The following is an 11260-nucleotide window of genomic DNA, read 5'->3' as shown; positions in this document are numbered from 1 at the left end:
CCCACATCAAGCACTGCCCTATATCGAGCTCTGCCCCATATCGGGCTCTGCCCCACACTGGGCTCTGCCCTAAATTGAGCTCTGCCCCACATAGAGCTCTGCCCCATATCAGGCTCAGACCTATACTGAGCTCTGCCCTATATCGAGCTCTGCCCCACACTGGGCTTGGCCCTATATCGGGCTCTGCCCCACACCACACTCTGCCCTATATCGAGCTCTGCCCCACATTGGGCTCGGCCCCACATTGGGCTTAGTCCTATATCAAGCTCTTCCCTATATTGGGCTCTGCCCTACACTGGGCTCTGCCCCACACTGGGCTCTGCCCCATATCAGGCTCAGCCCTATAACAAGCTCTGCCCCACATAGGGCTCTACCCCATATCAGCCTCTGCCCCACAGTGGTGCTGCCCCACAGCTTTGCTCTATGGAGGCTCAGCCCCACAGCTCAGCCCCACATCGGGCTCTGCCCCACACCGGGCTCTGCCCCATGGCAGCTCTGCCCCCACACCCCCCACACCACTCTCAGCCCCCGGCAGCTCTGCCCCCCCCCGCTATGGGGCAGCCCCACGGCTCCATTGTACATAAACCCCCCCCAACCCCGCATTAAACACTGGAGACGCAGCCGCTGCCTCTGCTTTGCCCCACAAGTGCCCCCAGACCACAGGTACCACCCCAAATACCCCACAAGTGCCCCCAGACCCACAGGTACCCACCCAATGCCCTACAACTGCCCACAAGTGTCTTCACAGTGCCCCCACAATGCCCCCAGCCCCACAAGTGCCCACAAGTGTCCTCACAGTAACCCCATAGCCCCAAGTGCCCCCCACAGTGCCCCAGCCCCACAAGCTCCCACAAATGCCCCACAAGCTCCCCACAAATGCCCCACAAGTGTCTTTGCAGCACCCCCAAGTGCCCCCGCAGCGCCCCCAGCCCCACAAGCGCCCCCAAATGCCCCCATGTTGCCCCACAATGCCCCCCCAGGTGCCCCCCGGTGCCCCCCAAGTGCCCCGCAGTGGGGCGCGCGGCTGAGTTCTGCCAGTAGTGAGCTTTTTGTGCGGGAAAAAGTTCAGAACTAGCGGAATTCCGGCCGCACGGCCCGGGGGGACACGGGGGGACACCCCAGAGGGGACACCCACGGGGACACCCACGGGACAGCCATGGGGACACCCCAGAGGGGACACCCCAGAGGGGACACCCACAGGACATCCATGGGGACACCCCAGAGGGGACACCCATGGGGACACTCCATAGGGGACATCCACGAGATACCCCACAGGGGACATCCCATAGGGGACACCCAAAGGACAGCATGGGGACACCCCAGAGGGGACACCCATGGGGACACCCACAGGACAGCCATGGGGACACCCATGGGGACACCCACAGGACAGCCATGGGGACACCCACAGGACAGCCATGGGGACACCCGTGGGGACACCCCAGAGGGGACATCCCATAAGGGACACCCACAGGACAGCCATGGGGACACCCCAGAGGGGACACCCATGGGACACCCACAGGACAGCCATGGGGACACCCCAGAGGGGACACCCCACAGGACAGCCATGGGGACACCCATGGGGACACCCCAGAGGGGACATCCAATAAGGGACACCCACAGGACAGCCATGGGGACACCCCAGAGGGGACACCCAAAGGACATCTATGGGGACACCCCACAGGGGACATGATCCATGGGGACACCCCACAGGACACCCATAGGGACACCCCACGGGGACACCACATAGGTGACCCCTATGGGGTCCACCCATGGGGACCCCTATAGGGGTGTCTGTCCCCCCATAGGGGACAGACACCCTATAGGGGACACAGGGAGGACACCCATGGGGACACCCCAGAGGGGACAGACACCCTATAGGGGACACAGAGGGACACCCACAGGACACCCCATATGGGGCACCCCACAGGGGACACCCCACAGGGGACACTCATGGAGACACCCACAGGACACCCCCTATGGGGCACCCCATAGGTGACACCCATGGGGACACCCTTTAGGTGCCATCCCACAGGGGACACCCCACAGGGGACACCCACGGCACTCATGGAGGTCCTTGGTGGCCCCACAGTGACCCCACAGCAGCCCCACAGCAGCCACCGGCGACCCTTGGTGGCCCCACAGGGACCCACAGCAGCCCCACAGCACCCAGTGGTGGCCACAGAGTGACCCACAGCACCCACTGGCGACCCTTGGTGGCCCCACAGCAGCCCCACAGCCACCCACCGGCGACCCTTGGTGGCCCCACAGGGACCCACAGCAGCCCCATAGCACCCAGCGGTGGCCCCACAGTGACCCACAGCACCCAGTGGTGGCCCTTGGTGGCCCCACAGTGACCCACAGCACCCACCGGCGACCCTTGGTGGCCCCAGAGTGACCCACAGTGACCCACAGCACCCACCGGCGACCCTTGGTGGCCCCAGAGTGACCCACAGTGACCCACAGCACCCAGTGGTGGCCCCAGAGTGACCCACAGCACCCAGTGGTGGCCCTTGGTGGCCCCACAGAGGCCCAAAGGAGTCCCCCCGTGACCCACAGCGCCCCCACAGAGCCCCCCACAGAGCCCCCTCCCCCCCAGCCCCCCCCCAGCACTTACCGGCCGCCCCCCCGGGATGGGGGGGGGGAGAGATGGGGGGTGGGGGGCACCGCCCCGCCCCCTTTGTCCCCCAATTTGGGGGGGGGTCCGGGAGCTCCCAACCCCAAAATTCCCCCTGGAAACCACGGGAACCCCCAGAGACCCCCAAAAGCCTCTCCAGGGACCCCCGGAATGGCCCCAAAACCGCTCAGAACCGCCCCTAAATCCTTCAGAATTGCCCCAAAACCGCTCAGAACCGCCCCTAAATCCTTCAGAATTGCCCCCAAAACCGCTCAGAACCGCCCCTAAAACCTTCAGAATGGCCCCAAAACCGCTCAGAACCGCCCCTAAATCCTTCAGAATTGCCCCCAAAACCGCTCAGAACTGCCCCAAAATTCCTCAGAACTGCCCCAAAACCGCTCAGAACTGCCCCAAAACCGCTCAGAACCACCCCTAAATCCTTCAGAATTGCCCCAAAACCGCTCAGAACAGCCCCAAAATTCCTCAGAACTACCCCAAAATCCTTCAGAATGCCCCCCCAAAATCCTTCAGAACCCAGAGAACACCCAGACCCCACCCCAGAATCCCCCAGACCCCCTCACAACCCCTCTGAACCGCCCCCCAAATCCCTCAAAATTGCCCCAAAATCACTGAAAACTGCCCCAAAACCCCTCAAAACCGCCCCAAAACCATCCCCAAACCCCCTCCCCGAGACCCCCCCAAAACCTCCCTGGAGCCCCCAAAACCCCACAGAACCCTCCAAGCCCCCCAACATTCCCTCAGAACCGCTCCTAAACCCCTCAGAGCCGCCCCAAAACCACCCCAGACCCCCCCCAAACCCCTCCCCGAGACCCCCCAGACCCCCCAAACCCTCCCCATCTCCCCCCAAGGAGCCCCCCGGAGCCCCCCAGAACCCTCCAGACCCCCCAACATCCCCTCAGATCCGCCCTAAACCCTTCCAAAACCGCTCCTAAACCCCTCAGAGCCGCCCCAAAACCCCTCAAAACCGGCCCAAAACCCCTCAGAACCGGCCCAAAACCACCCCCAGACCCCCCAAACCCGCCCCATCTCCCCCCGAGGAGCCCCCCGGAGCCCCCCAAGCCTCTCCGCGCGCCGCTCCGCGCCCCCTTTTCCCCGGGGGGGGGATTAAAGTTTCCGTGTCCCCCCTAATCGGACTCCCCGGGGCGACCCGAAATCCCGGGATTAGGGGGGGGGGGGGCGGCGGGGCGGGATTGAGGTCAGGCCTGGGGGGCCCCTCTGGGGTGACCCCCCCGGGCAAGCGCCCCCCAACCCCCTTGGGACCCCCCGGGACCCCCCCGATGGGTGCGGGAATGGGGGGGATGGGGGGGGGACACCCCCAGGACCCCAAATTGGAGCCGTCCCCCCCCCCCCCCCACACAAATGGTTAATCCGTCCGTCCGTTCCCAATTAACCCCATTGGGTAATTGCTAATTAGGGCTGAGGTTATTTTTGGGGGGGGGGCGGTGGGGCTCCTCCCCCCCCCCCCGTGCCCCACTTGGCCCCGAGCCGGAGCCCCCCGTGATGTAACGCGGCACCATGACCCCGATATGGGGGGCGCGACCCCAAAATGTGGGTCAGGAGGGGGTGCCGAGCCCCCGGTGTGCGGCGGGACCCCGAAATGTGGGGCAGGACCCCAAAATGTGGGGCTGGGAGGGGGTGGCGGGACCCCAAAAATGTGGGGTGGGAGGGGGTCAGGACCCCCCCGATGTGGGGCGGGACCCCAAAATGTGGGTCAGGACCCCCCCGATGTGGGGCGGGACCCCAAAATGTGGGGGCCGGAGGGGGTCGGGACCCTGCTATGGGGTGGGAGCGGGGTCAGGACCCCGATGTGGGGCAGAACCCCAAATGTGGGTCAGGATCCCCCCATGTGGGGCAGAACCCCAAATGTGGGTCAGGACCCCCCGATGTGGGGCGGGACCCCAAAATGTGGGGCCGGAGGGGGTGGGGGAGTCCCCGGTGTGGGCAGGACCTCGATGTGGGGCCGAGAGGGGGTCAGGACCCCGCTATGGGGTGGGAGGGGGGGGGTCAAGACGTCGATGTGGGGCAGAACCCCAAATGTGGGTCAGGAGGGGTTCAAGACCCCCCGATGTGGGGCGGGACCCCAAAATGTGGGGCGGGAGGGGGGCCGGGACCCTGCTATGGGATGGGAGCGGGATCAGGACCCCGATGTGGGGCAGAACCCCAAATGTGGGTCAGGACCCCTTCTATGGGGTGGGAGTGGGGTCAGGACCCCCCAGTGTGGGGCAGAACCCCAAATGTGGGTCAGGAGGGGACCCCGACCCCAAAATGTGGGGCAGGACCCAAATGTGGTTCAGGACCCCTTCTATGGGGTGGGAGTGGGGTCAGGACCCCCCAGTGTGGGGCAGAACCCCAAATGTGGGTCAGGAGGGGGTCAGGACCCCAAAATGTGGGGCAGGATCTCAATATGGGTCAGGAGGGGCTCGGGACCCCGCTATGGGGTGGGAGGGGGGTCAGGAGGGGGTCAGGACCCCCCGATGTGGGGCAGAACCCAAAATGTGGGTCAGGACACAGATGTGGGGCAGGGGGGGCTCCAGAACCCCTCAATGTGGGTCAGGAACCCCCCAAAGTGGGTCAGAAGAGATCTGGGACCCCAATTTTGTGGGGCGGGGGGCTGGGACCCCCCGATGTGGGGCAGGACCCCACTGTGGGGCTGTGTCACACCCCAGCGCTGCTCCTGGGGGGCTCAGCCCCACACTTGGGGTCCCGGGGGAGCCAATTTGGATCCCGAGGGGGCCCAGTCAGGAACTGGGGGCGGGGAATTGGTGCTGGGGTTTGGGGGGTCCCGGGGGTCTCTGGGGGTCCGGGGGTATCCGGGGGTCCCGATTTCCATCCCGGGTGTCCTGGGGCTCTCTGGGGGTCCCGATTTCCATCCCAGGGGTCCCATTTGGATCCTGGGGGTCCCGGGAGGACAAATTTGGATGGAAATTATCCAAGGAAACCTCGGGGATGTTTGTGAATGAACGCCGCATTTTGGGGGTCCCGGGGGGTTTCTGGGGGTCCCGGGGGTCTCTGGGGGTCCCGATTTCCATCCTGAGAGTCCCGAGGGGTCAATTTGAATCCCGGGGGGCCAATTTGGATGGAATTTATCCAAGGAAACCTCGGGGCTCTTTGTGACGAACGCCGCATTTTGGAGATCTCGGGGGTCCCGGGGGAGTTTTGGGGTCCCGATTTCCATCCCGGGGGTCCCGTTCGGATCCCGGGGGTCCCGTGGGGGGCATTTCAGACCCCGGGGGGAGGGCCCAGCGCCCAGGAAGCAGCGGGGGATTAGCGCTGGCGTCAATCCCATCAGCTCACCCCGGCTGCTCAGGTGAGCCCGGGCCGTCCCCCCCGGATCCGCGCGGCCCCAATTAAGGGCTCAGGGACGGGATTTTGGGGGGGGGGTCCGGGCTAATCCGGGGGCGGGGGGGGGTTATAAGAGCAGGGGGGCGCGGCTGGCCGGGGCAGTGGCGCTGGTGGCACTCGGGGACGATGGCGACGGGCGTCTTCGACGGGGCGGTCTTCGCCGCGCGCCGGCGTCACGACGACGACGACACCACGCGCGACAGCATCTTCACCTACACCAACAGCAACAACACGCGCGGTGAGCGGCGGCGACACGCGGGGACACCGCGGGGACACCGGGGGAGGGCGCCTGGGGCAGTTCTGGGGGGGTTTCGGGGCAGTTTTGGGGCATTTTGGGGTTGGCGGTTGAGGTACGGCAATAGTAGAGATGAGCGCGGTGAAGATATTGGGGACATCAGGGGACACAGAGAGGCATGGAGGGACACTGAAGGACATCAGGGGACACTGAAGGACATCAGGGGACACAGGGGGACATGGAGACACGGGGGGAGGCGGTCTGGGGCAGTTTTGGGGCATTTTGGGGTTGGCGGTTGAGGTATGCCAATAGTAGACATGAGCGTGGTGAAGATATTGGGGAACATCAGGGGACAGAGAGAGGCATGGAGGGACACTGAAGGACATCAGGGGACACTAAAGGACATCAGGGGACACAGGGGGACACTGAGGGAGGGGGCCTGGGGCAGTTCTGGGGCGGTTTTGGGGCGGTTTTGAGGAGTTTTAGGGTTGGCGGTTGAGGTATGGCAGTAGTAAATATGAGCGCAGTGAAGATATTGGGGACATGAGGGGACACAGAGAGACATGGAGGGACACTGAAGGACATCAGGGGACACTGAAGGACATCAGGGGACACAGGGGGACACTGAGGGAGGGGGTCTGGGGCAGTTTTGGGGGAGTTTTGGGGCGGCTTTGCGGCGTTTTGAGGCTGGCGGTTGAGGTACGGCAATATTAGAGATGAGCGCGGTGAAGACATTGGGGACATCAGGGGACACAGAGAGGCATGGAGGGACACTGAAGGACATCAGGGCACACTGGGGGACACCAGGGGACACTGGGTGACGTGGGGGGACAGCGTTTAGGGTGGTTTTGGGGAGTTTTGAGGAGTTTTAGGGTCAACGGACATCAATGGCAACAATGCGCAGGGAAGACATGGAGGGACGTGGGGGACGGGGGGACAAAAAGGGGCAGGAAGGGACATCAGGAGTGACCAAAAGGCACAAAGGGACATGAGGGGACATGAAGAGACACAAAGGGACACCAGGGGATCATTTTGAGGGAAATTTTGAGGAGTTTTGTGGAGTTCTGTAGAGTTTTGGGATCAATTGTCAATGTACGCCAACCCATACCGATGGCAACGATGCAGGGAAGATGTGAGGGGACACATGAGGGGACACAGAGGGACACGAGGGGACACAGATGGACATGAAGAGACACGAAGGAACACCGGGGGATCATTTTGAGGGAGATTTTGGGGAGTTTTGAGGAGTTTTGGGATCAATTGTCAATGTACGCCAACCCATACCGATGGCAACGACGCAGTGAAGATGTGAGGGGACATGGGGGGACACAGAGGGACATGAGGGGACACAGAGGGACATGAGGGGACATGAGGGGACACAGAGGGACATGAAGAGACACAAAGGGACACCAGGGAATCATTTTGAGAGAGATTTTGGGAGTTTTGAGGAGTTTTGAGGAGTTTTGGGGTCATCATCAACGTATGCCAACCCACACCAATGGCAGTGACGCAGTGAAGATGTGAGGGGACACAGAGGGACATGAAGGGACACAGAGAGACACAAAGGGACACCAGGGAATCACTTTGAGGGAGATTTTGGGGAGTTTTGAGGAGTTCTGATGAGTTTTGGGCTCATCGATCATTGCACCCCAACCCACACTGATGGCAGTGACACAGCGAAGATGTGAGGGGACACAGAGGGGACACAGAGGGACATGAGGGGACACAGAGAGACACGAAGAGACACAAAGGGACACCAGGTGATCATTTTGAAGGAGATTTGAGAGAATTTTGAGCTCAACACCAACCTCCACCGCCACCGCCAGCACCCCCAGCGGGCGCGAGGGTTCTAATACGCAGGGTGACACGAGGTGACACAAGGTGACACGAGGGTCACCCACGGCCACCACCGCTGACCCCACTCCGCTTCCCCCAGGTCCCTTCGAGGGCCCCAACTACCACATCGCCCCACGCTGGGTGTACAACCTGACGTCGCTGTGGATGATCTTCGTGGTGATCGCCTCGGTGTTCACCAACGGGCTGGTGCTGGTGGCCACGGCCAAGTTCAAGAAGCTGCGGCACCCCCTGAACTGGATCCTGGTCAACCTGGCCGTGGCCGACCTGGGCGAGACGGTCATCGCCAGCACCATCAGCGTGGTCAACCAGATCTTCGGCTACTTCATCCTGGGCCACCCCATGTGCGTCATCGAGGGCTACACCGTCAGCGCCTGCGGTCAGTTGGGCTGGGGACACGGAGGGTGGTGGGGACGTGTGGGGGGGTGTGGCCAGTTTGGGGGTGGGGTGGGGTGTGGTCAGTGCCTGGGGTCAGTTGGCCTGGGGACATGGTGGGGATGTGTGGGCAGTGCCTGTGGTCAGTGCTTGTGGTCAGTTGGGCTGGGGACACAGGGTGGGCAGTGGTCAGTGCCTGTGGTCAGTTTGGGGCTGGGTGTGGGCAGTGGTCAGTGCCTGTGGTCAGTGCTTGTGGTCAGTTGGGTGGGGACATGGTGGGGATGTGTGGTCAGTGCCTGTGGTCAATTTGGGTGGGGACATGGGGGGCTGTGGTCAATACCTGTGGTCAGTTTGAGGGTGGGGTTGTGGTCAGTGCTTGTGGTCAGTTGGGGATGGGGTGTGGTCAGTGCTCGTGTCAGTGCCTGTGGTCAGTTTGGAGGTGGAGGTGTGGTCAGTGCCTGTGGTCAGTTTGAAGGTGGGGTTGTGGTCAGTTGGGGATGGGGGACATGGATGGGGTGTGGGCAGTGCCTGTGGTCAGTTGGGTGTGGGGGTGTGGGCAGTGCCTGTGGTCAGTTGGTGTGGAGGTGTGGTCAGTGCCTGTGGTCAGTGCTTGCGGTCAGTTGTGGTCAGGGGGATGGGGGGGTAGTGTAGGAGATTGGATGTGGGGCAGGGATGTAGGGCTGGGGGTTGGATGTGGGTCAGGGGTGTGGGGCAGGGATGAGGGTCAGGTACATGGGACAGAGATGTGGGTCACAAATGTGGGGCAGGAATATGGGTCAGGGACTCTCTGTGGGTCTGGGCGCTATGGGGCAGCCCCACAACCACCCCCAAACCCCTACAGGCATTACGGTGCTGCAGTCCCTGGCCATCCTCCCCATAGCAGGGACTGGATGTTATGGGGCTGTCTATGGGGGTCTATGGGGCTGGGCTCTATAGGGTCATGTTCTATGGGGCTCTATGGGTCCAGGGGCTATGGGGCAGCCCCATAACCACCCCACACCCCTGCAGGCATCACGGCGCTCTGGTCGCTGGCCATCATCTCCTGGGAGCGCTGGTTCGTGGTGTGCAAACCCTTCGGCAACATCAAGTTCGACGGGAAGCTGGCGGTGGCCGGGGTCCTCTTCTCGTGGATCTGGTCCAGCGCCTGGACCGCGCCCCACCCATCTTCGGCTGGAGCAGGTGGGGAGGGTCTCCAGGGCCTGGGGAGGGGTCTGGGGGTGACACGAGTGTCCCCAGGGGGTCACAGGGGTGACACGAGTGTCCCCAGAGCTGTCAGAGGCTCCAGGGGTGACCCGAGGGTCCCCGAGGTGGGTCTGGGGGTGACGCCCTGAGGTTCCCTGGGATCCCCCAGACCTGAATCCTTTCTGAGGAATTTTGGGGGGGGGTCCCCATTGTCACCCCTGATCCCCCAATGTCCCCCCTTGGGCTGGTACTGACCCCACGGGGGTGACTCAGGTGGGTCTGGGGGTGACCCCCCCAATATCCCCAGGGATCCCCCAGACTCAGAACCCTCTGGAGGATTTGGGGGTGTCCCCCATTGTCCCCCCTGACCCCTTGGGGATGACTCAGGTGTCCCCAAGGTGGGTCTGGGGGTGACGCCCCGAGGTTCCCCGGGGTCCCCCAGACCCAGAACCTTCACAAGGAATTTGGGGGGGTCCCCATTGTCCCCCCTGACCCCCGATGTCCCCCCATGGCAGGTACTGACCCCATGGGGGTGTCCCAGGTGTCCCCAGGGCTACCTGAGGTGGGTCTGGGGGTGACCCCCCCAATATCCCCAGGGATCCCCCAGACCCAGAACCTTCACAAGGAATTTGGGGTGTCCCCCATTGTCCCCCCTGACCCCATGGGGGTGACTCGGGTGTCCCCAAGGTGGGTCTGGGGGTGACCTCCTGAGGTTCCCCAGGGATCCCCCAGACCCGGATCCTTTGTGTGGAATTTGGGGGTGTCCCCATTGTCCCCCCTGGCCCCATAGGGGGGGATTCAGGTGTCCCCAAGGTGGGTCTGGGGGTGACCCCCCTGAGGTCCCCTGCATTCTCCTGGACCCGGATCCTTTGTGAGGAATTTGGGGGGGTCCCCATTGTCCCCCCTGACCCCCCAATGTCCCCCCCACGGCAGGTACTGGCCCCATGGGGGTGACTCAGGTGGGTCTGGGGGTGACCCCCCCAATATCCCCAGGGATCCCCCAGACCCAGAACCTTCTGAAGGAATTGGGGGGGTCCCTATTGTCGCCCTGACCCCTTGGGGGTGACTCAGGTGCCCCCAAGGTGGGTCTGGGGGTGACCCCCTGAGGTTCCCCGGGGTCCCCCAGACCTGAATCCTTTCTGAGGAATTTTGGGGGGGGGGTCCCCATTGTCCCCCCTGACCCCCAATGTCCCCCCACGGCAGGTACTGACCCCATGGGGGTGACTCAGGTGGGTCTGGGGGTGACCCCCCCGATATCCCCAGGGATCCCCCAGACCCACCTGAGTCACCCCCATGGGGTCAGTACCTGCCCAAGGTGGGTCTGGGGGTGACCCCCCCAATATCCCCAGGGATCCCCCAGACCCAGAACCTTCTGGAGGAATTTGGGGTGTCCCCATTGTCCCCCCTGACCCCCGATGTCCCCCCACAGCAGGTACTGACCCCTTGGGGGTGACTCAGGTGGGTCTGGGGGTGACCCCCTGAGGTCCCCTGCATTCTCCTGGACCCGGATCCTTTGTGAGGAATTTGGGGGGTCCCCATTGTCCCCCCTGACCCCCGATGTCCCCCCACGGCAGGTACTGGCCCCACGGGCTGAAGACCTCGTGCGGGCCGGACGTGTTCAGCGGCAGCACGGACCA

General features: G+C 63.5%; 1 protein-coding gene across 1 annotated transcript; it reads left to right on the top strand.

Annotated features, from left to right (window-relative positions):
- Positions 1 to 6103: 6103 nt before the first annotated feature.
- On the top strand, positions 6104 to 11255 carry LOC134434049 (red-sensitive opsin-like; the record flags this gene model as incomplete). Its single annotated transcript, XM_063182747.1, is given in 5 exon segments — positions 6104 to 6215; positions 8149 to 8445; positions 9450 to 9592; positions 9595 to 9620; positions 11198 to 11255. Coding segments are annotated over 5 exon segments (636 nt in total), but the record flags the coding sequence as incomplete, so codon positions are not given.
- Between the last annotated feature and the right edge of the window lie 5 nt (positions 11256 to 11260).

Source organism: Melospiza melodia, unplaced genomic scaffold (assembly GCF_035770615.1).
Source record: "Melospiza melodia melodia isolate bMelMel2 unplaced genomic scaffold, bMelMel2.pri scaffold_311, whole genome shotgun sequence".
NCBI classification, from domain to species: domain Eukaryota; kingdom Metazoa; phylum Chordata; class Aves; order Passeriformes; family Passerellidae; genus Melospiza; species Melospiza melodia.
The sequence above is the reverse complement of the archived record's forward strand: the minus strand, read 5'-3'. Positions and strand labels throughout refer to the sequence as shown.